Here is a 25,303-nt window from a genome sequence, read left to right as displayed (position 1 = left end):
TTGATAAAAATAAAATAATAAAAATCACGACGTTTCGAAGGCAACACAAGTCTCCGTCATCAGGTGGGACCGTCACAGCCAGATTTGCTGTATCAAGTTTAATTTCATTTTTTTATCTACATGACTTTACCGAAAAAACTAAGAGTAGGAGATGTTAACTCCCTCGCCTGATATGCAGGCGGTCGTGGGTTCCATCTGGGGGACCCTGATGCCTGCTGTGTTTTTGGAGTTTGCGTGCATCTCTCTTCCAGTGGCCACGTAGATTTTCCTCCCGATCCTCTGGTTTTTCCCCTCCACATTTAGAATCGATGTTGCGTTTAGAGGATTTGGCTGCTATACATTTCCACGTGATGATAAGCCCGCTTCATTGAGCTATCATTTGTGGCAACCAGGTCGTGTTTGAAATAGAGCTGTATAGCTTTGTGGGCCTTACCTGTTAATTTTTTATATATATATAGAACGCTGCATCACGCTGTTGGTCTGAGGCAGGTTAATTTTGGGTCGGGGGGGCAGGGCTATTTATGGTGTACGGGGCCCCCCCTCTTTGTATTTTAAGTTAATTCCCTTGACTGTTTTACCAACACCCATGCCCCGGTGCCACACGGTTATTTCAGTTCCGGTTTTTAAACATTCATGTACAAATTGTTAAGCTAAATCTATCAACGGTAAAAGGAACAAAACTATTTAAAGTTTGGAAAATAACTTGGAGTAACACATTGTGCTCCTTTGGCTCAAATAACAAAATTACACAACAATAATTTTTCTCCGTATATTTTTTTGGGGTCTCTCAAAAGCGGAGGGCCCGGGTTGCAGCCTCGAAGGGCCAGGACTGCGATAATCCGGCCCTGGCTGCGGTATCCAACCTGGGCTTCATTGTAAAGGAAACGATCCTTGTGTGGAATGCGGGATAATACAACTGTCAATTATCCGGATAAAACTAAAACACGGATACATTGCAAACACACGTGTGAGTTAGGCTATGAGGAGGTATTCGTTGGTTACCTCTGTATAATGGGGGGGGGGGGGTGAAGACATAATGCATCGTCTCAATTTATTGCTTCTCAAAGTGAATTGGTTCACGTGTTTGCTGTCACGTGGGCACCGAGTCTCTGACGACCCCCGACGAGTGTGGAGCGGCTGGCAGGTCAACCGGCGTGCGCGCAAAAGAAAAATGTTTCACAAGCAGCACGGTTCATTCACAACCCGGATAGTCTGCCCGCGGGGTAATCGACAAGTTGACCGTGCGTGCTACAAGCATGCGTGCGGGACGTCGCGTTCATGAAAATGTGCGGCGTGTCGATTTGAGCCGTCGAAACGCCGCGCGGTAGCGTGTGCCGAATGTTTACGACCCGAAAAAAAGCGACGACTGTGAACGGCGGTGCAGGAGTCTCGGGGAGTTCTGCGGTTTATGGATGGAACGAGTCAAGGAGCTCATCTCTGGCCGATGTTTGACTTTGAAACGAGGAGGAAATGGAGGTGATTAAAATATCTCTCGCCACACGATTACCTGTTATGCATTTTTGGTGAGGCGACGGTGTGTTGGATTGTATTCGTGTTTGGCAAGATCTTAACGTATGATCACTTTGCGTATGTATGTTGAACTTCTTTCACACCGTACATAGCCAACCGTGCTAATCGGAGGTGCATATACAGTATGTGTGCATTATGGAGGATGTTTACTTTGTGTCCTTGCCATGCTCAGCAAACTCGGGGGTGGGGTGGGCCCACACATTGACATCTTACCCACGCGGTCTCCCGCAAAGATGCGTGTTGAGTGTTTTTTTTTAATTTGTGTTGTGTCGAGCGTGAACATTTAGACTCGTGGTTGCCATCTGGGTTTATGAATTAATTAGAACATTCTTGAGTTGTGAGCACGTGAAGGTTCAGCCGGTGGCGGCTCGTGGCTATGGTTTGAGGAGGCTCGGGTTACCCGTTGTTAGGGTGATTCATTCGCAGGTGTAACGTGAAGGCATCTCGTGATGGTGCTGCATCAGTGCCGGGCTCCCACCACGCCAGTTCTCCAGAAAGAGTTTGTAATCGACATTGTGGCGGTAATGCTGAGGATGCAACTGCCGCGTTCCCGATTCCAGTTACTCTGTAACCTTAAAAGAAAACAACAACAACATTAGATAAGGTCTTATTTGCAATATTCGGTCCCGTGGTTCAATCTAAGTTTGACTTCAACATTGTATGGGGAAAAAACCCCCATTAATAACACACCTTTGGATAACAAAAGCTAACATAATGTGAAATTGCACTTAAGGTCTGAGTGAATAACATAATCAATTCTCCAGAATCAGTATTAAGTAGTCACCAAATATTAAATTCGTCATAGATACAAAAACAGTTTCGACAATGTTAACGTTTCATCAACTCGCACATTCTGAATGCCCATGCGGCAGCTGTGTTGGCCCAGTGGCACAAGAGCAGCTGGTAGAAGCATTCGTGGATTAAACTGCTTCTTGTGTTTAGTTGCCCTTTTAGTGTTAAGTTTGTTGCGCGGTTGGTTACGTACGGTGCGAAAGCAGTTCAACACATGTATGTATAATCAGATAGTCCGGCTGTAGACACCCGTGGAAAAAAACCTCGCTGGGTAGCATGACCCCTCACTCTAACCCTAGCACCCAAGAATGATATCCCGTCCGTGCCTCCTTCGGTGAATTGGGCCCAGTCACCCACAGCCCTGAGCTGCCGGGGCTCCGGTTGCAAACCCGGGAGGAGGAGGAGGTGGGAGGAGGAGGAGGAGATGGTGGGAGGAGGAGGAGGTGGGAGGAGGAGATGGTGGGAGGAGGAGGAGGAGATGGTGGGAGGAGGAGGAGGTGGGAGGAGGTGGTGATGGTGGGAGGTGTTGGGAGGAGGAGGTGGTGGTGGGAGGAGGTGTTGGGAGGAGGAGGTGGTGGTGGGAGGAGGAGGTGGTGGTGGGAGGAGGTGGTGTTGGGAGGTGGTGGGAGGAGGAGGAGGTGGTGGTGGGAGGAGGTGGTGGTGGGAGGAGGAGGTGGTCGTGGGAGGTGGTGGGTGGAGGAGGTTGCGCGCTCCGTGGATAAATCAAACGGCAGCCCCCGCGGCCACAACAAAAGCCACAAACACCGTGGCCACGAAATCCAATCGGCAAGCGGCACCGGGCCCCCACCAAGGTGATGCGGCCGTGAATTATTAAGGCCCCCCCCCATCCTCACAACAAGCCTTGGTGCCAGGAGAAAGTGAGCTGATTACCAAGCCGTGCGCAGTGGAGTGGAGGGTGGTGGGGGGGGGGCATTGTGACCGTGTCCGGTCGTGGGTGCCAAGCCAGAGAATAGACCTCGCAGTGTGATTCTCTCTTCTCCGTGCGGCATTCCAGTTTCCTTCCACACGCAACAAAGACAAACAAACAAAAACCCATCCTCTATAAAAGGCGATTGGACAAAACAGCCCTCTTCCCACCCCCTCGTGAATCACTTTGAATGCACGGTTGGATTGAAGGCCTCATCGGCGGGGGTTGACTGAGCCGTGACCGCATTGTTTGGGGCAGCGGAGGAGAGAAGGGGGTTTCGGGGTGACCTTCCCGCTCGTTGAGCGAAGGTCGTCGGACTCGAAGCGTCGACGGAACAGCCTTGGGGCTTGTAGAGTGGTGGAGACCCACTGATATTATAGTACTTGCCCCAGGGGTCGGCAGACCTGCGGCTCCGTAAGGGGCCGTACATAAATGACGTCACGCACCTAGGGGGGGGGGGTCAGACATTTGTGACGAGGGGGAGGGGGGTTTGAGAAATGTGACGTCACATCAAAATGCGCAACTTTAAATCAATATAGACAACACGTTCTACTTAATTAAATAGACTTTTTAATAAATGTTTTCTCCTACAACATCAGAGTGCAGCGCCACATTAAATACGTACTACAATAACAATAGTTTAAAGCAATTTGAAGCATGGTTTTTTTTTTGGGGGGGGGCAGAGCTTTGTGACGTCATATTTGAGGGAGGGGGGGTCTGACTTTTTGTGACGCCGTGTGACGAAGGGGGGGGGGGTAAAAAATCGTCCAAAATCGCGTGACGTCATTTATGGACGGCCTCATGAGGACCGCTTCGGTCCTCGTCTCAACTTGTACTCTTCTTCGCTCCCTGTGCAGCATCAGGCCGCAACGAGACCATGCCGGACGGTCTTTAGCAGCGTCCCCTTGGGACTGCTTCGTGACGTTCTTTATCAAGGACCCATCGTCTCGTATCCACCACCACCACCACGGTACATTGCGGCTCTTGAAATGTAGATTTGTTTTTACCGAATAACGACAGAAATGTACTGGCCCCACTGAGGTTACTTAAGCAAACTACCAATAATCAGCCTTAGAAAAGACCAACACGAGTGAGAATAGAAACAATAACATCATGAAATTAAACTTATAATTAGATGAAACCTAAGGGGTAGGGACATTATAGTTAACTTTGGCAGGCAAGACTACCTCAGCCGGCATCTTCATTAATAATGAAGATGATTGAAGGGCATATTGGTTAAGGGACATCAATAATATGGTTAAAATACATTAATAATGAATTTCAGTCAAAAAAAGGACAATTAGGAAATAATGTAGTTAAGTAAAATAACATGAATGAATAATAAATCTCAATGCACTCTTAAATGGTTACAATTATGACGTTGATAATTATCCACAGTTCCATCCAGTGGAGGCCCTTCCACGCGCAGTGGCGTGAGCGAGCGATTGCAGGGCTGCACCTTGACCACCGTAATTCACCTTCAGTAAAGATTTATATTTCGTTAGCAGTTACTCTGAATAATGCCTAAAACTCGGAAACACCCGCTTTAGAGTGTTTGGCTGCTATAAATGTCCACGTGATTAGCCACTTCGTTTGGCTATCATTTGCGGCCAGGTCGCTTCTGAAAAAGAGAGCTTCAGTGGGCATTACCTGACAAAATAAACAAATATATAAACTAGTTCGGTTTTAGTTTAGATGCTCAGTTGAGCAAAGGAGGCCCGTGTGTTGCGATAGCCAGCTGCCCTCTATAACGACGCACGGCATCTCCGTTGGTGCTAAGATGGGGGTGGGGGGGGTGATGGAAACTGAAGGAATAAGACGACGAGTCCGTATCAATTTCTCTCAACCTGGGGGATGGCGGGGTAGGTGGGGGCATCACCACGTGTGGTGTCAAATCCTCCGTGCACCGTCAGCCTCCCCCGCGGTATCCACGCGGCACCCAGCGACTCAGACCAGCGGCGGATCGCATCCACGTGGTGCGCAACCCGTCCCGGCTCTCCAGCCTGTCGGCCCGCGCTGCGCGAACGGAGAGGGCACGAGAGGACCATGGAGGCTGCTGCCTCGTCCGGCAGGGGAATTCGCGACGCCAAAAACGCAGGTGACACCGCGGTGCTCGACGCGAGCGGTGACGGAAACGCATTCCGGTATACGTGCGTGTGGTTGTGTGTGTGCGTATGTCGAATTGTTGTTGACTCGCCACACGCCCGCCGTCCAGGTCTGGCAAACCGAGCTCCGCACGTCCCTCGAGGGAGGCGCCCCTCTCTCGGCGCGCCCCGAAAGCGCGACCGCACCACCGCCTGCGACCTGACCCCCTGGCCGGTAGACGCGCGACACGAAGAGGAGGCTGCCGCCGCCGAGGTGCCGTTCGCCAACGCCGCCGCCGCCTGCGACCTGACCCCCTGGCCAGGAGACACGCGACACGAAGAGGAGGCTGCCGCCGCCGCCGGAGACGCGCCCGCGGAGACGCGAGGCGAGGAGAGCAGCGCGGGGCGGCTGTGCGTGTTCTCACCGTACCTCCATCGCGCGCGATATTTTCCCCAATTATTTTTTATTGTACGTACGTCCGTTGAACTTCTTTCGCACCGTACGTAGCCGACCGTGATCGTCGGAGGCGCGGGGGGTGGAAGGACAACGAACTAAACGCAAAAAAACAGTTCAAAATAAATGAGTTTTCAATCTGGATTATTTTAAAGCGCATTGCTCCCAATGGCTTCCTAATATCGGGAGGAAGAGCGTTCCAGACGGCCGCAGAAGCGCATCAGAAAGCGCACAATGCGGTGACCGCCTTTGTCCGATGGACACCCAAAAACTGCTGCTGCTGCGAGGATGACCACCTGAGTTTTTGTGGTTTATGTTCCTTGACGAGATCAGCGCGGTATTGTGGTTCATTTGTGGCAAGCACTTTGTGTGCATTGAGTGCGACCATACAATGTGAAGGTTTATCGTGACTCGCCTTCAAACACATTCCTGCGGAGGGAGCTGGTAGGAACTTGGGTTGCTCGGTCAATCGCCAGGGTCAACGGCGGCGTGGTGTATTCCGCAAATATGCGGGCACAAGCCGGCGTGAGTAGGTTAAACGTTGAGTTTTATAAGGGCGCCACGGGGTGACCAGTCCCTCCCCACCCAGCTCCACCCCTATCACCCCCCACCCTCCCCACCCAGCCCCTCCCCAACCTCCCCTCTCCACCCATCCCGACCCCTCCTATTTTTGGATTCACGACGGACGGACGGACACAATAATCCCCTGTGGGCTGGTGGAACCAGGTGGTTCCTACCAGTATAATTGGCCTAGGTAAACATAAACTTGCGTTCAGTTTATTGTCCTTCCCGCACACCTCCGGTACGGCTGGCTATGTACGGTGAAAAAGAAATTCAATACGCACGCATACATAATCTGCTGTTGTTTGTGATGGTAACTCTTCCACAATTACTTTTGTTAGATTACAAACTTGTTATTTACCTACCTGCTTGGCATACATTTATACTCAGCTGAATGCCTTTGCATCGTCTACGCATGCTTCGGCGAGATGTAATGTCATCTTATTATGCTTTTCCATGGGTATGTAGCATGCACACCTGTTGACCCACACGGTTTACTCCGTATTCTCATGCAGGGAAATTGAGTTTTCAGGTCCATACGGCGTATAGCCGCTTCAATACGGGCAAAAAAGTGTCTTTGTTTGTGTTTCTCCCTTGTGATGGGACTTTGTAGGATGAACGTTGAGATGTGTAAGGGGCACGGGGTGACCAGTACGGTCTGAGTTGGTCTGTGGCAAGCTAGGCACTGATCAGGGATTGACAGCTATGAGCTGTGAGCATGGATGTGGTCATTGTCTCAATATATCCTAATTATGTTTTGCCTGCTTATTGACATTCCTTCATATATTGATGAGCGATTGCAAGGACAATGCATAAGTTATCAAAGCATGTTCGTCGACATGTTTTATCAAAAGCACGTCTGGTTCACGCTAGACGTGATGCCTTGTGATAATTTATATGATAGGTGTCTATTTGGCGTTTGAACACCTCAACAGCTCCTGTATTCTGGAGCGGGCAGCGTGTCCTTCATTCCATCGGCGATTGCGAGATAGCACCGCGCAGGAGCCCACTTAAAAACGACGCTCCGTCATCTCGGCGCACGGGAACTCCTCATCGTGCACACACACACACACGAGTGTGCACCAGTGCCGGACGAAGCTAGTGCGGGGCCTGTAGCATATGTTGTAAAGGGGCGCTAAATAAAAAAAAACTTAAATATTTAAACACATTTTTTACTTGCACAGTAAAGTAATTGTATTTTTTTTATTTTCTATAGAGCAACAGATAATACGACATTCGCTGACCTTAAACACCCAGTCGTTCATGAAAGTTGAAGGCGGTATAGTACTATAGCAATAGAGCAGGTGCAGAATCACTTAACCCGAATTGATAGCCTGAAAGCATTTAGCGCGGGGCCCTTGAAAGTGCGGGGCCCGTAGCTACTACACGCGTAGCAGCTACTACACGCGTAGCAGCTACTACACGCGTAGCAGCTACTACACGCGTAGCAGCTACTACACGCGTAGCAGCTACTACACGCGTAGCAGCTACTACACGCGTAGCAGCTACTACACGCGTAGCAGCTACTACACGCGTAGCAGCTACTACACGCGTAGCAGCTACTACACGCGTAGCAGCTACTACACGCGTAGCAGCTACTACACGCGTAGCAGCTACTACACGCGTAGCAGCTACTACACGCGTAGCAGCTACTACACGCGTAGCAGCTACTACACGCGTAGCAGCTACTACACGCGTAGCAGCTACTACACGCGTAGCAGCTACTACACGCGTAGCAGCTACTACACGCGTAGCAGCTACTTTTACTACTAGGATCATCCAGCACTGGTGTGCACGTATCACCCTCCACTCCGTTCCCTCCTCCTCCTCACAGGGGTACAACACAGGCAGCTGCCTCCACGCGTCCACGGCAGGCGGAGCCGTCCGCCAAACCTCGGCCGCTGCCGGGTCCGGACCCTCCCACGTGCTGCGAGCCCGGCGCCATCTCCAGCCTGCGCTTCAGTCGCAACTTCACCTTCTCGTTCTTCGAGCTGCCCTACGAGCCCGGCTTGCGGCGCGAAGCTCGACGCAACCGCGAAGTGCGGGTGCTCATGAACCGGGTGTTGCACTAGGGCACGGTGGTGGGGGGGGGGCTTCACGGAGCTGTGGGGCAAATCTGTGGACGTTACCGCGGGTCGCTTTGTTCGTCGCGTGTGACTTTGCTCGTTTTCTGGAATCCCGATTGTGGCATCGTTGGGTCCACCTGTTCGCTTGTGACTTTGCTCGTTAGTTCCTCGATTTTTTAAAATCCCGATTGTGGCATCGTGGGTCACTTTGTTCGTCGCGTGTGACTTTGCTCGTTTTCTTGAATCCCGATTGTGGCATCGTACATCGTGGGGCAACTCGTTCGCTTATGACTTTGCTGGTTCGTTCCTCGATTATTTTCTTGAATCCCGATTGTGGAATCTGGAGCAACGGAGAAAAGCAAACGGCGCGAACGAGTTGGGCAAAAATGAGACGTAAACGAGATAAAAAATTAATAGTACAAAAAATAACTGGTTCTTGAATCAGATTGTCTCTGAAATCGTGACCATACCAAACAAACCCACCAGGAAGATTAATCATTACATGTGAAAGAAGAGTCTGGCCCTTTTCTTTATGCACAAGGTTAAGGTCTTTATTTCACGGCACGGGTCCACACCTTCATCTTCGCTTTCTCCCGCAACGCCACGAACTCCGCCTCCCACTCACTCTTTTAACATCTTCCTGACTCTGCCCCTCGTCGCACTCCATCTCCACCAAATCATTGCCTCTCTTACCCTCAACTGGCCTCACCCTCTCACCTGACGCTCACCCAACCCTCCAGCTCTTTCCCCTTTTGAATTCTCCCACCAATCCTCTTGCTCCCCGCGCCCTAACGGATCAGAGCGTGGAGTGTTTACTCCCGCCTTCTTAATATCTCACAGGGATTGTGTGGGACAATCGCTACACATGCTTACTGGTTACGATGGAACCATCTTCGATTAGCACGGTTGGCTACGTACGGTGCGAAAGACGTTCAACATATATCAATAAATAATTCCTGTCTTAGATACATGCTTCGGTTGTTTTCTGGATTGTTGAACATGAGTTTAAAACGTTGTTAAAGACTCAACCCAAATTTGAACTTTTATCTTGTACGTAACTATGCCGTGAATCCTAGGGTGTCGGCCATCCATGTAAACATTTGTTCATTTAAAACAGACTAAGTCCTCATAAGATCATTACAACACTGAAGTGACATCACTTTCATATGTATTGATAATCAGTACAATGACAGCAGAGATATGCAGCAGGGTCCCTGTGAATGTATTGGTTGTCACTGACAAATATTTAAGCTCATGTTACAGCCCAGAATACAGCAATGTCTGTACCTATTAATCAACCCACACCTCTAAAATAATTACAAAAATTTTGCTTTAATATACTCGATCAATAAGTAGTAATCCTAGTCAAACTCAAGGCTATACCATTGCAATTAAAATATCAAAAAGACGCCTAATACAGTACATACAATATCAATGTTTAAACTACCATTGCAAGCCAGTGTGCTCTAGTACAATGTTGACATTTAAACAATATATTTATTTGTGAATGTATTAGTGTATTGTACCGAATGCCTAAATGTACACAAAGTTTATCACCGATAGGGTCAATGAATTATATTCTTAGGTTTTTTCGGTAAAGTCACATAGGTAAAACATCAAAATTAATAAAAATTAAATAAAGATCACGACGTTTCGGAGGCAACACAAGTCTCCGTCATCAGGTGGGACCGTCACAGCCAGATTTGCTCCTTGATGCAGCTAATCTGGCTGTGATCTTTATTTTATTTTTATTAATTTTGATGTTTTACCTACGTGACTTTACCGAAAAAACCTAAAAATATGAATCCTTGCAGTCACGAAAGCTTCAAATCTAGGGTCAATGAATTAGTTTAAATCTCACAAAGTTAAACATTTGCGCCACCAATCCCTTAAATAAACTACTTAAGAGGATGCAATCCAAAACAATAACAGCGATGGTAAAGAACACTCTATCCTGACCTCTTGACGAAGTTTGAAGCACCCTAAGTGAGACATTATAATTTCAGATGCCCTCTGATGATGTCAGTGGTGCGACAGCGATACGTTTTTTTATTCCTTTTCATGTCATAAGATAAAGCATCCATTCTGATATTTTGCACAGCAGTGTGACTGTTAGAAAACGGCTCACTGAAGCAAATATTAAATAACTACTTGTGAAATTCTACGTGACCTCTCATCCACACAGTAGGTGGCAGCACTTTTCCAATCTATTCTGTTACAGAGCGGTGTTCATCACATGACAATCAAACCGATTACTTTCATTCTCCGAGATAGAATTTAGCCAAATTAAGTGCAGAACCAAATTTAATGTAATGCCCTTTTGTGGAGTCACTGGTGACCAGGCTGAAGATATCAACTCACTACACTTGAGCTTGGTTTGTATGCATGTTGAACTTTAGCACTGTACGGAGCCAACCGTGCTAATCGGGGGATGCAGGGAAGGACACAAACACAAAAGCAGTTCTTAATCACAAGTAGCTGCCGAAATTTAACCCTGGTTTTCAGCAGTGACAGCTTGGCACTCTTAACCTCTGAACCACCCAGGCTTCTTGGCTGTTATATTTAGAATACATTACTCGAGAGCCCGAATGAAGGTTTCTTTAGTTGTTCTATTATGAATGAAGCTTCAACTCACAAAGACACGTGAATGGAGACGCATGAATACCTAACTAGATCTGTTTGTGCTTTTGGATCCATCTTGTCTTAAGCACAATGCCTAACAACACCCTGAGCTTACAACCACTCAGTGTATTGAGCTAAAGATTTTAAAAACAATGAATGCCAGAACAAAACACTTTAAATACGCACAAAATCAATTTATTCTTTACACCACGCATGAATCGTTAAAATATAAAAACAAAAACCGAAAAAAATCACTCATTCACATTGCGCGACCTGCTTGTTCACCGTGTGGACATCAAAACAATTTGCATTTGTACAAAACTCGGCACCTGGCCACATACTATACACTTTACAATTAGTCACACGCTCTTTGCTTAGACACTGAGCCGGGCCAACACAAACGTGGGTCTTGTTACGCTGTGGTGTGCTGCAGAGTGGAATTCTGTAAATGTCAGACTGGGTTGAGTCAGAATGGACACATCCTGTCATCCAGTTCGATCAAAATCTATCAGCGTGAACATTTCACACTTTCAGGACTTTAACTAATATTTGTACAGTCCACAAGTACTTTGTGTGATGCATTAAAATCACAGCAAGGAATGTGTCCACAACTGTGAATACAATTTCAACCAATACCTATGACTTTACTGACACCATACAGCAGCCGAGCAGTGTAATTAGTGGTCTGACCAATACGACAGCATGAACATGTCGTGCGTTTGGAATTGGTGTGAATTGGAATGCAGATGATCATTCTGTAAACAGCCTTCATGTGTCCGGGGGAGGAATGAAAAACCATTAATAAAATAATGGTACATCTGCCACAATATACACACATAAATTAAAAACACTGCTGACTTGTGTACCATGGTTAGGTCACGCATTCAGAGACAATGAACCCTCTTTGTACCTGTGGGCTTTTTTTGTGTGCAACATTTACCAAAAACACTTTTACAAAACCACTTTGACAAAACCACTTGAAGCACTAAAACTGACATGTGAGTGATGAAGAAGGCAAATCATTCAGCCCCGACACTGAGCTTCAGCAGCCAACCGTTGCAAGGAATGTAATGACATTTTCGCCATACAACATACAGCAAACACGACAATTGCAAAATCACATCAAAGCACCATGGGCCAGAATTGGCTTTAACTCCAGCAACCTCTGTAAAGAAAGAGCATGGAACCTTGAGCCTGCCTCCTGGGCACTCTTGACAAGTCTACGAGTAAAATTAAAACTGAAAAATTCGAATAAAAATTTCCCTATTTTCACACCTATAGCTTGAGAAACTTCCAATTCTGAGAATGGAATTATTTATGAGGCCTACTGAAGTCGTGCACTGTGATTTAAGCATGTTATTTACAGTGCACTTCCTTATTAAAAGTTTCTATAATTGGATGAATTGCATCATATTTAGCTTATTCACTGCATCTGATGTGCACATATTTAAAAATCTATATAAAGGACATATACATTTGTATCCTGGCTACGAGTCGGCAAATAATTGTTTTGGAACGACGTTTAAATTTGGAGCCATACCAAATCTGAAAGGACATTAACTTTGTATCCTTCATCAAATCCCCAAATAATTTTGAAACGAACAAATAACAATTTGAACAAAAAGTGAAATGGAAACCTTGTACTATATACTGATCTGTAAAAAAATAATTTTATACTGACTGCTGACCAACGTGTACTTGTATTTATTAAACACTCATTCCGAGCACTGTCACAGTGCCAAGAGACTTTCTTTTCAGCGGGCAATTGGTTGGGCAGGCCTTCCACCTGGAGGCTGTGGTGCAGTTGAGGTTCGTTATCGACCTTGCTCAACACAGAATGGCCGAAAATGTAAATGCCTTGCCCGTGCAAGCGTGTAGTATGAAGCATGTGTTCCTACTACAGGTGGTGAGGGTTGCAGCGTCAATACTGGCGGGGCGCGGTGTTCTCTGCTTAAATCACCCGGAAAACATCCAATCTCATCAGACCTTGGAAGCTAAGCAGGCTTGAGAGCCTGAAGAGTGCTTGGGTGACCAACACGCATGAACCGGGTGTTATATACGCTGCTATGGGGCTACAATATGGGCAGAAGAGGACAAAGCAGCAAAATCCACTGCTATGCCGTACAACGCTCCCACAATTAAGCTTCCCACCTTCATGAACCGGCACTGACCGGCGTGATAAAAGTATGGTCAAATAACCCCAAGATTTGCAAGGGGTGGAGGCCCCCATGCAGCATAGGACAGACATGTACACGGTGTGTCCACTGCCTGGCATGTTGAGCAGGCGCCGTCACTTCCACGGCTTGACGGTGCCAGCAGAGCTGATCATTGACCGTGCGCTGATACTGCCGGCCGTCGAGGGGGCCTTGGAGGAGGCGGCGCTGCCCAGGGACCTTGAGGTGGATGCGCGACTGAACTGGCCTGCAAGCACGCACACACGCCACGAAAACGGACACCCACAGCTTCGCGCGGTTGCCTTGGCAGGGCCAGACCAAATAATTTTGCGGGCCTTATACGGCCCGCGGGCCGGACGTTCCCCACCCCTGGTACTCTAGAACTACCAATGTCCCCCAACTATCCGTGCTGTTGAGTCCCTACCACTGTTGAAGTAGAGGCTCAGGAGCCTCCATTTATTCTCATTATTTCTGTAAAAATATCGTAAGCCTAACAATTAACGTAAAATACGCAAGAGACTTACTGCTGGTGTCGGACAAGGTGAAGCCGTCATCCAGGTAGTGTCGGATGCGCTCCAGGTCATCGTATCCAAAGCGCTGCTTGTTTTCAGCAGGAACTGGGCTGTCCGGCACGACAGGGGTCACCGGGGAAGTGTAGGAATTGGAGGGGCGGGACGGTCTCGCTTTCCGGTTGGGTGGCCCCAGCAGTTGGGGCGGAAGGGAGCCGGTCGTCAGGCCTGTAGGAAACTTCTGTGCTAGCACCTTTAGACCTGTGACGGGGGGAAAAGTGAAAGGGGAACCAAGGTTCGTTACCTAAGGGAGACGTGTCTGTGACTAAATCTTCCGGTATGCACCCAATTTTCTAATATCTCGGAAGATAAGCATGCCCGAGAGCCTTGGATAGTGCTTGGATGGGCGACCAGCATGCATACAAGTGTGTAGTAGGCTTGCTTTACGTTGTCAGCAGGGGGCAGTGCAGAAAAATTTACTGTTACGTTAGACTATACTTCAACATCTATGCCCCATCGTTTTACCAACCCGCACTCGCCACCATGCTGAAGCGTGGTCAAATAACCAAATAAGCCCCATGAGCCGCACACCATATGGAGGCCCTCATCCTACAGTGGCATGGCAAAAGGGCTGTACATGGTTACAAAGCAAGGCTGAGAAGCACAAGTGTTCCACTGCGCCACCCTGCCACAACCCTTCCAAAGTGGTATTCATAGGCCATCTAAAACAGGACCTGTTTAAGGCAATGTTTAGAGTAAAATCAGTACATATATCCATATTTTACATCTAAACTGAAAAACCATCTATTTAGGACTGCTTTTTGTGTTTAGTCTGTTCCCTCCTCCGCACCTACAATTAGCGTGGTTGGCTACATACGTTGCAAAATTTGTTCAACTTACACACTTGTGAGATAACTAGTATGGCAGTCACGCCACTGTGACATTGCTATAGCATGCTGGTAAGCATAGGGGCATGACCACACAAGAGAATTGTAAAAAAAAATTGGCTGCATTTTTTGTTTGATATCAGCAACACCTATTAAATGAAAGAAAATAAACCGGTTAGGCGAAACCAATTCCGATTAAACATTCATGTACAAAGCAGTTTAAATCTACACCTAAACTCGTTCGAAATCATAACCTCAAAGCAGCGTTTAGCATGATTTAGTTTTACGTTTGAGTAAAAATGAATTGTGGCGAAGCCTCACCTCCGGAAAGAACGTAGAGGTTTTCAAAACCTCTTTCACACATTGTCGTGGCTGCCACCGTCGCAATCCTCTCATCTTCATCATAAACAATGATGATTTTTCCCGTAACATTTTTCTGGAAAGAAAACGTTTAAGGAAACTGCAAGTCGCTACTTGCCTGTTTTTTATTATTACCACTTCGTTTTAACAAGGCACACAACACTTAATAGCTAAGTTTTCTGATTTGAAGGTGGTGAAATAACTCCCGCAGACAGATATGCATTTAAGGTTAGAGGTGTCTTCTAAAAACACACATTAAACGCTCTGTATTAAGTGATACAGTTACATACCTGTCAACCCTTTATCAGTGCCTACCTTGATTTGAAGCTTTCGTGACTGCAGGAGTCCATACTCTTTGGTTCTTTCGGTAAAGTCATGTAGGTATAAAATAAAATAAATCACGTTTCGATCGCAACACAAGCGGTCGTCCTCAGGCGGAACAAATATAATCCAGCAGTGGAACTGCTGAACCAGCGAGAGAGCTGTTGTAACTGTGTTGCGATCGAAACGTGATTTATTTTATTTTACACCTACGTGACTTTACCGAAAAAACCAAAGAGTATAGTGCCTACCTTATTACAAACCAATTCAGACCGTTTTGGTCACCCCGTTCCCTTATGTCAAAGTTCATCCTACAGAATAAAAACGTTTGCCCCTATTGAAACGGCGGTATGCCGAATGGACCTGAAAACTCAATTCCCCTGTATAAGAATAGGAGTAAGCCGTAAGGGTTGACAGGTATGCAGTAATATATTCGTGAACGATGCAATGGTAAACGGTTGTGTTGTTGAGCGCTTAACTACAAAATTGCAGTCAATAATGATGCAATATTTTTGTTAATTTCTTGAATTCAAGAAAATGAAAATTGTAAAACATGAGAAGATTGTTATAAAATGGCGATAAAATAAAAAAAAAGGTACACACAAGGCACACATCGTGAATAGATTTTAGGGGCTTTAATGACCACTACGAAAGGGCCCGCTCAATGTAGACGTTGCATAGCAACAAAAGGATACATATTCAAGCATCTCCTTGGTGTATTGATTAAAACTCCGGGACAGCATGGCACTTGGGTAGCTGGCCGCTGAAATGGCAGGAGGCAGAGGGAAGACAATATAAACACACACATACGGCGTTGTGAAAAGCACACCTAACAACTTGCTGTATTTTTCATGAGAGTTCAAGCTGTAAAGGCAACAGGTACACATTGTCACGGCTTTCAGTCCTTCTGTCATGGCTCAAAGAACCAGTCACTTGGCACTGCTACTATAGAGCTGCATACAATTCTGCCGCTAGATTTGAGGTTCCATAAAGCCTCATGGTTCATGAAAGTCCTACTTGTCATTTACCCATGCTCAAATTAATTTGCTTTCACACTCCCATTATTATAACATCATATGACTTTCCTGTTGTGTTCTAATGTTGTATGTAATTCTTTTCCAAATGTAGGTGCATTGTCCATTACAATGCTAGTTATTTCATGATGTATAGTGGTGACATCCTGTTTATATTTTTTTACTTGAGATGTAAATCTGTTTTTTATAATGAAGCCAAATGCTACCACTTCACGAATTAGATTTTTTATGTTAACGGTCTGGTTTGATTTACATTGCATTAACTTTATTTTCTCTAAAAATGATTTACGTGCAAGTAGGATTGCCCCAGCCTTTTGTCAAATCCTGTGTTAAAATTTATTCTGGCAGTAACATCATTAACATTATGGGGTTTCCCATGAGAATTATTATTATCATAAAAATACTATAAGAATAGGTTTTCCCCTTTCTGGCAATAAAACAGGTGTTAATATCTTAAAACACCAAACATGATTCCTTGAAAACGGTTTCAGTTTGATGTTTTAACATCTTAACACCTGTTTTATTGCCAGAAAGGGTAAAACCTATTCTTATATTTTGATACTGGCAAGGGAGGTTCCATGATCAAAATACTGATTTACCCAGGAAAATATTCCGTGTAATTTGGCAACTTTGGAGCATGACGCCATGACACAATAGCCTACACTTGCAAATTACATCACGGGAACTGTCATGTCCACTGTGAGGCAGTTAAAACACCTGCAGTACAACCAGGGCCGCCGCTGGGTTGAACCGTGACCTTCTGCAACAAGGGGCGAATGCATTCCCTCCGCTTGGCCACGTCACTGCCCATACATTTAATTTTAACCTTTTCTGCATTTGGGCTCCTCCCTGTACATTGTCTAAATGAGATCAAAACTCTCTATACCACAATAATGGGTGACTTCATTGCACAAGTACGTAAGTGATAAGATGAGAGGACTGGTAACTTTGGCATTGGATATCAGAACAAAAGAGAATGCCTAACTACAGTTCACAGCCAGCTGGGACATCGAGATGAATACATGTTTCAACAGGAGCCTGACAATTGGACAAAGAGGAGCCTGGATATTGGACGCATGAATCGTATTATAGACAGCAAGCTCCGTGAATGATGTACACTAAGCACAACGCTGCTCACCGCCTATGATGTGACACTGCTCGTAGGCATCTCTGTCACGCAGGTCCATCAGCAGGTACGGGCAGTCAGGGTAGGGTTGATCCTCGGAAGCCTCGCTCCGCTTCTGCTGCCGAGACGGCGACAGTGGCTGCTGCTTCTCTGCGGAGCCGTTCGTCCCTGTCAGGTCCATCTCCCCGAGCCCACTGATCACACTGTGAATCCCACCACCACACAGGGCCCATCAGCTTGAGTCGATGACCACTCTGAATTTCTACACTGTTCATTTTTGGAGCCGCGTGTCGTATATATATGCATGGGCGCATATCCTTTGTTTGTGCCTGAAGGGCTGTGTTAGTATTTTCTGGAAGCTATACATTCTACTGGGTACCTTTGCAAAGATTTGTACAAAATTGCTACAATATGAATTAAACTCCTGAGGTACAGTAAAATTAAGTTGCGATGGATGGCACATATGCAGGATGGAGGAGGGCAGATTTATAGAAATAGATAATACAGTGGCACCCAGTGGACAGTGAGCAAGGAAAAGACCTAAAAAGCCAGATGGTGGAAAACTTTAAGAGCAGACCGCCACGGTCAGATTTCAAATCTGCAACAAAATGCAAGGTCTATCAGGAGCATGGCGACGATGTGAAGGTGTTGTGGTATCAATAGCATTGACCATGGTGACCTATTGACCCTATTACTAAATCCAACACTACAAATACTAACACTCGGTTCGTAACAGAGCCTCTATCTACGTGGGCTAGTGTGGGCACACTCAGAGGGCGCAGGCAAAAGCTGACCTCTGCAGAGTGGAGCGAGCAGTGACCACAACCGCGTCGCCTGCGCTCGGCGTGTCGAGGCGGTCTGTCTGAGTGCACGACGGCCCTGAGAACAAGGACCACAAAGACCGGGCAGAGTCAACCTCCTTCATCACATTCACATAGCACTGCAACACGGCGCTAAGTAAGAGACTATACAGCAATGAAGCTTCATGTGGAAATAATTTTAACTACGTTTAATTGGTGCACGTAATTTGAAATCCAACATGTAGGCATGCAACAATGTGCCTTCCCCCCCAAGATTCGATGAATTGTCACAATTTAGTCTTGAGATTCAATCCGACAATCAATTATTAAATTAAACATTGTGAACTTTGCACCTATAGTGGCTGCATTACATTATACAATTAAATACAACATATACGAGTTTAAAATAAATTATTTTTACACACTCAATTCCTTACAAGAATCATGAGTCTAAAAAGTGATTTAAATAATGAATCGAGGCAAGATATTATGCCTATCGACATGTATATTTCACCTTCCATTTGCATGATCTCCTCCAATGTGGGATCTTCAGCAAGCGAAGCAACTTGCAGAACCTGCAGGAATAATCAAGTGGGTCAAACCTCATTGTTTCAAACCCTGGTAATGGAAGGTAAAATGTAAGTAAAGTCATAATTAAAAGCAGACTTTAAAAATATATTTACATAAAAAAAAGTCAACATTTACATTTTAGCACATAAATATATATTACACTGAATTTCAACGAAATAAAATTACACATTTCGTGTGAAATGGCAATATACTTTGACTCACAATCTGTGCAAATGTTGTGATCTTCATTCTTTTGAAAAGCTCGCCGGGGCGGTAGCGATAATCTGCACGACAAACACTGCATATTAAAATACATCATTATCACAAGAAAAAACTTTACCGCAAACGTAAAATGAAGGCGTTTGTTATCAATCACATAAATTTGGAAAGGCTTCGCTTATTGAACACACCATGCTGTTATATTATAAATAAACCCTAAACTTGAAGTAAGTTTTCGTACGAAAGTAAATATGAACCGTTGGAGGTCTTGGCAGTATCCACATGAATCGCTGACACGCACGTTCTCTGTGTGTATCCACGAATTAGAGATACGATTTTTGGCCCAACTCACACCCCCCTTTATACTTATAAGTAATGGCGAGGTTCAACCATGCACGATTTGATTAGTCAGATAATCCTTCCTTTTTACCCTTGGGAGTCCAATTACCCTTTCATCTTATTGTTCCTGAAATACGGTTCAGATTATTATAAAGGACATCCAACCTCCTGCAGGAATGAATCCATGGGCCCCTTCTGTCCCTATTTATCTCACGTACAGAAACTCATGGAGTGCTGCATAGAGAGGTGTTAGTCTTGTGGATGCTGAAAAGTACCACAAAATGTTGTCTATGTATGTGCTAAACCATACATTTCAGTAATGCTTGGGAGCAACCACATCCATCACTGACAAGTAGCACCCGCCAAAGCCAACACATAGAATAGTGAGTGTAGTGCGGAACTCCCTGGACTACTATCTTGATAAAATTCCAAATAAGGTGGAGCACACAAGATAGCCTATAAATAACCCTACCCAAAGATCGTAAGTTATCGGCTGCTGCTATGTGTTTTCACAATTACCAGGTGTGTCTTCAGTGTCAGGTAGCATAAGTCACAGGTGGCCAACGGCTGAAATGGGTTCTTGGTCAATTGATCTATGATCAGCAGTGGTTTCCATTGTGCCACTATCATCGCTGTAGTTGAATTGCTTGTAGGAAGTGGAAGAAATAAAGTCTTTCCCCAAGTTCACAACTTCTAATCATGTCATGAATGGCACTTGCTGCCAGATGAACACTTAAGAAATTCAACTCAGCATCCTTCTTCGAAGCCATATATATTCATCCTTAGCAACCACTGACATCTCACAAGACACTGATGATCTTAAGTCCTGTCCACTCCTGGAGAGTTCTTAGCCTGCAACTGCTTAGCAGTTCCACCAGATCTTGCACATTGTGGTTGCCAGGTTGGTCATCTTAGTCCTCTTTGAAGGCAGGTACTATTTCCGGCTTGCGAGACCTGTGATATCACATTACCACGAGCAGTAGCCTAAAGGAGTGGATTTGTGCAGCTGGTGAGGAAGGAAAGGCCAGCTAGCAAGATTGCCGGGACTGCTGTTGGTGTAGGTCAGGGGTCGGCAACCTACGGCTCCGGAGCCGCATGCGGCTCTTTACGGGCTGCTTCTTGACGATATGTACGTATGTACAGTATGTACATAGATGCATTGCGGCTCTTGAAATACTGAATTTTGTACCGAATTGGAAAGAAATGGCTCTTCTTGTTATTTTGGTTGCCGACCCCTGGTGTAGGTGGTACAGGAATCACCCAACATGTAATGAACACAATAAATTACAATACATAACAAACACATCATATAACGAGCAAAATTATGCATATCTGTGGATTCTGTAACGCGCGTTTGTAGGCAGTATTTAATCAGTAATAATAGTGTATGACTTACTGGTCCTCATATCTTCCAATTTCTCCATATACTTGGTGAGGCTGCTTCCTGAAAATAATAAAAAACAAAACAAGGCGAATAAGCATGATTGTGTTTCCAAAATATGCATGTACATGATGTAACTGTTCAGTACTAACCAAACCTTAAAAGTCAGATATACTTATGGATGCGTTTAGTGTCCCAATAATTTACACTCAAACATACCGTATATTGTATAATGGCAATGACATGAAATAAAACTGCGTCCATTTTAGGTGTTGGGCAATGTACCTTTCATTCGATATTTGGTGGAGGTTTGCTGATGTATAAAGAAGAATATAGCTCATCGCCAAGTGCTGCATTTAATCTGATTTGTCAAAAAGTTACATATAATTGCACCATATTAAAACTCTTTTCACCCACCTCTCTCATTTTGCCCTCATACTTTTTTCCCTTCCAGTAACCATGGCCATATAATAACATAGTCAAGCTTTGCTTGAGGTGTGGGGGGGGGATTGCATCTTCCCCTTCCATGTCTGTAATTCTCTACCCCATATTCTCCACAATGCTGAATGTTGCTGCTCTGTTTCAAGACCTTTCTCAAAGCCTACCTTTTCTACACTGCCAGATTTTGATTTGAAGCTTTCGTGACTGCAGGAATCCATACTCTGTGTTTCTTTCGGTAAAGTCACGTAGTTAGAAATAAAATACAATTAAAACAAATCACGACGTTTCGATCGCGACCGCATGTGTTGAGATCGAAACGTCGTGATTTGTTTGAATTTTATTTTATTTCTAACTACGTGACTTTACCGAAAGAATCAAAGAGTACACTGCCAGATCTTACAATTATCAAAAAAAACTACAAACTAATATTTATTTTTATTTCACAAGGTAAGGCCCACTGAGCTATATAGCTCTTTTTTCAGAAGCGACCTGGCCACGAATGATAGCTAAACGAAGTGGCTTATCATCACGTGGAAATATATATGCATGTCGATTCTAAATGTGGAGGGGAAAAACAGGACTCGGATAAAAATCTCTGCGACCACAGGGACAGAGACAGGGTGGGGAGGGTGGGTGGGGAGGGTGGGGATGGGTGGGGGGTGGGAGAGGTGGGGCTGGGTGGGGAGGGGCTGGTCACCCCGTGGTGCCCTTATAAAACTCAACGTTTAACCCACTCACGCCGGCTTGTGCCCACCCTCACAGTTGGGCATATTAGCGGAATACACCACGCCGCCGTTGACCCTGGCCATTGACCGAGCAACCCAACGTTCCTACCAGCTCCCTCCGCAGGAATATGTTTAAATTTAGGAGTATACGGTACTGTACTGCATTATTATCATTGATCGTAGCATAGTGTAGCTGTGCCCAGTGCACACTCCTCCACGCACACTCTGCTAACGGATCCTCGAGGCAGTTAAGTGTCAAGCACCACTGTGCATTTAATGAACTCGGTCATCTGTTCAAACAAAAACACACAACTCACTACTCTCGACATGATTCCTAGCTGCTGAATAGGGAAGCTGGGCATACACAAAGATGTATAATCGGTTAACGTTTGAGGCAATGGACCTTAGAGTTGAGAGCAAAGGAGCAGTGAAGACTCACAGTTGGGTATCACACTAAAAATCGTGATTACTTTAGTTGTGCATATATATATGTCAATACACAATATGCTGAGCATTTTACCATTAATATTTAAAATATAAGAGCACACTTTGTCAGAACGTTTGTATCGCAGCAATAGAACGCAACACCTAAAACACATCGTGCAACAATAGAATTGCAGTGTGGTTGAAAGTGAAGCCGCTTGGAACGATGATTGAGGGATATTTTGCAAAAAACCCACACAGCGGCTCATTTGTGCAAACCATACGCTTTGGAAATTAAGTGGATTAAGCACATCATTAAATTCTTGTACAAGCACATTTACAGTATTGAGTTAATTGCAAGGTAGTCTGTGAAGACATAACACAAAATCAATTGTTTCCAATTAAGCCCGTGTTCTCTAAACGTTTACCGTATTCTCAATGCCCTACATTATTACTGACAATTCAGACCTTATTGGTCACCCCGTGCCCTTATGAATCTCAACGTTCATCCTACAAGTCCCATCACAAGGGACAAACACAACCAAATATATATATTTCAAATGCCCCTTTTGGACCTGGAAACTCAATGTACCTGTTGACAGGTTTGCGCTTCTAAAAGAAAACACCTCAAATGTTGCGTCCAGTGTCAATACGTTTTACAAACATTGCCACAACAACAACCGCCATTCGCCACGAAGTAGCTTTAGCGGTGGCGTCACCTCGGCTCTTGTGCCAGGCTAGGTGCACCTTTGAGGCCACAACGTGAAGTGTGGAAGGCTCTCACAGACCCAGGTGTTATTATTACTTGAAGGAGATATATCACTGGCACACATACACACTTAAAGGTGTATAAGACTCGTCCACAGACTTTTGTTTTAAAATATAAGGGCTAGAAGCTCGTCTAATAACCCAGATAGAATACCGTACGCATATCAAAGAGAGCATTGATTCGTGTAACATGTAACAATTATCACTTGCGCAGTTAGTCTAAAGGGAGAAATAACTTCATAAAAATAAAAAAACGGTGTAACTGTCACTTGTTTAAATTGATTCGGCGTGGGTTTCTACAAACTCTTATCGATTGCATAGATACGATTTTTTTTCACGACCACCAATTATAAAAAAATATATAACTTTAGGCGCAATTGACCACACAATAAACCACCTCATTTCAACGGCTCAGCACTCGAAAACTACACCAAGCCCTCTCTCGCCATGGCTAAGCAGGCATCGCACATTAACAATTTAGCCCGTGAACATAGTTCTGCCATACGTAAGGAGGCGAGGGGGGGATAATTACGAGTTAAACGCGGTTTCATCGCGTTATTTGATGATTACAACCAACGGCTATGGCGCTCTTACCCGTGTCCAGCTTAGACTTGACATTCTTATACTTGGGGTTCTGCGGCACTCGCTTGTTGAGGATCTGAAACGACAGGAGATGTGCCCAATCGTTGATACTCTTGCACGTGAAAGGAAGGGGGAGAATAAGTAGAGAAACCCAAACAACTCAACTCACGTTCGGATTGCCGAGAGCTCGCATGGAGCCGACTCGCGACATCGTGCGGACCCTGGACGGGCTTCAAAAACCACAGCGCGGATAAGCCCCAGCCCAACCGATCCTCGCACGCCATTGGTCAAGACTCGACTCCGCCCTCGAACGCAGCGCGCGCGCCATTGGTCAATATCGAAACGCCTTCGGCGGTGCAGCCAATCGCGAGCGCTCGCACTGACGCCCCGTGCCTATGCGCACTACGGTGTCGAGAAGGAGCGGGCCGAGCCGCTCGTTGCTATGGCGCCGCGCACCTCGCAGTAAGAGCGCCGCTGATTGGTTGAGACTTGCGGGGCATGCCGACTGGGGGCGTGACCACGCTTCCGCATAGCAACGGCAAGGCGCCAAGAGGCCCGCCAGTGCTGCCCCCCCCCACCAGTACTGCCCCCTCCCCCCCACCAGCGTTGCCCCCCCACCAGCGTTGCCCCCTCCCCCCCACTAATACTGCCCCCTCACCCCCACCAGCGTTGCCCCCCCCACCAGTACTGCCCCCTCCCCCCCACAAGTGCTGCCCCCCCCCCACCAATACTACCCCCCCCCCCCACTAATACTGCCCCCTCACCCCCACTAGAGTTGCCCCCCACAGCGTTGGTGTACGGTGATTTTTTCTGCAATATTTTGTTGTCTTTTCTTGGATTTCCGTTTGCACTTAGTCACATATTCACTTTAAGATGTTTCTTGTTTATGTTTTTTGTTTGTTGCTGTTGCACCCGATTCAAGAGCCGAATGGCTCACAGGGCTACACCAAATAAATGAACTTGAACTTGAAGTACTGCCCCCTCCCCCCCACAAGTGCTGCCCCCCCCCACCAGTACTGCCCCCTCCCCCCCCACAAGTGCTGCCCCCCCCCCACCAGTACTGCCTTCCTCCCCCCCACCAGTGCTACCCCCCTGTTTGTCCCTTAACCTGTAATGAGGGGCCGTCCATAAATGACGTCATGCACCTAGGGGGGGTGGTTAGACATTTGTGACGATGTGCGACGAGGGGGGGGGGGATTGAGAAATGTGACGTCACATCAAAATGCGAAACTTTGAATCAATATAGACAACACGTTTTACTTAATTAAATAGACGTTTTAATAAATGTTTTCTCCTACAACATCAGAGTGCAGCGCCACATTAAATACGCACTACAATGACAATAGTTTAAAGAGATTTGAAGCATGTTTTATTTGGGGGGGGGGCAGAGCTTTGTGACGTCATATTTGAGGGGGGGGTCTGACTTTTTGTGACGCCATGTGACGAAGGGGGGGGGGGTCAAAAATCGTCCAAAATCGCGTGACGTAATTTATGGACGGTCCCTTACCCCCTGTGGCCCCTCGTCTCTTACCATGCTAATTCCCTGTCATTACCCCCTGTGACCGCTAGTGCCCTGTACTGTCTCTACACACGTGCATCGTCGCTGC

The 25,303-nt window shown here is 46.0% G+C and overlaps 1 protein-coding gene across 1 annotated transcript; it reads right to left on the bottom strand.

Annotated features, from left to right (window-relative positions):
- Nucleotides 1-11,210: 11,210 nt before the first annotated feature.
- CEP41 (centrosomal protein 41) lies at nucleotides 11,211-23,962 on the bottom strand. The gene is made up of 11 exons (XM_078612341.1): nucleotides 23,866-23,962; nucleotides 23,709-23,772; nucleotides 20,773-20,820; nucleotides 19,041-19,102; nucleotides 18,763-18,823; nucleotides 18,243-18,327; nucleotides 17,461-17,651; nucleotides 15,984-16,051; nucleotides 14,929-15,043; nucleotides 13,736-13,981; nucleotides 11,211-13,458 (listed from the first exon to the last, which is right to left on the bottom strand). Exons 1-11 carry the CDS (start codon nucleotides 23,905-23,907, stop codon nucleotides 13,328-13,330), a joined length of 1,113 nt encoding a protein of 370 aa, XP_078468467.1. The 5' UTR covers nucleotides 23,908-23,962; the 3' UTR covers nucleotides 11,211-13,327.
- Between the last annotated feature and the right edge of the window lie 1,341 nt (nucleotides 23,963-25,303).

This window comes from Lampetra planeri, chromosome 38, assembly GCF_965212315.1.
Source record: "Lampetra planeri chromosome 38, kcLamPlan1.2.h2, whole genome shotgun sequence".
Taxonomy (NCBI): domain Eukaryota; kingdom Metazoa; phylum Chordata; class Hyperoartia; order Petromyzontiformes; family Petromyzontidae; genus Lampetra; species Lampetra planeri.
This window is presented reverse-complemented; position numbering and strand designations above follow the sequence as displayed.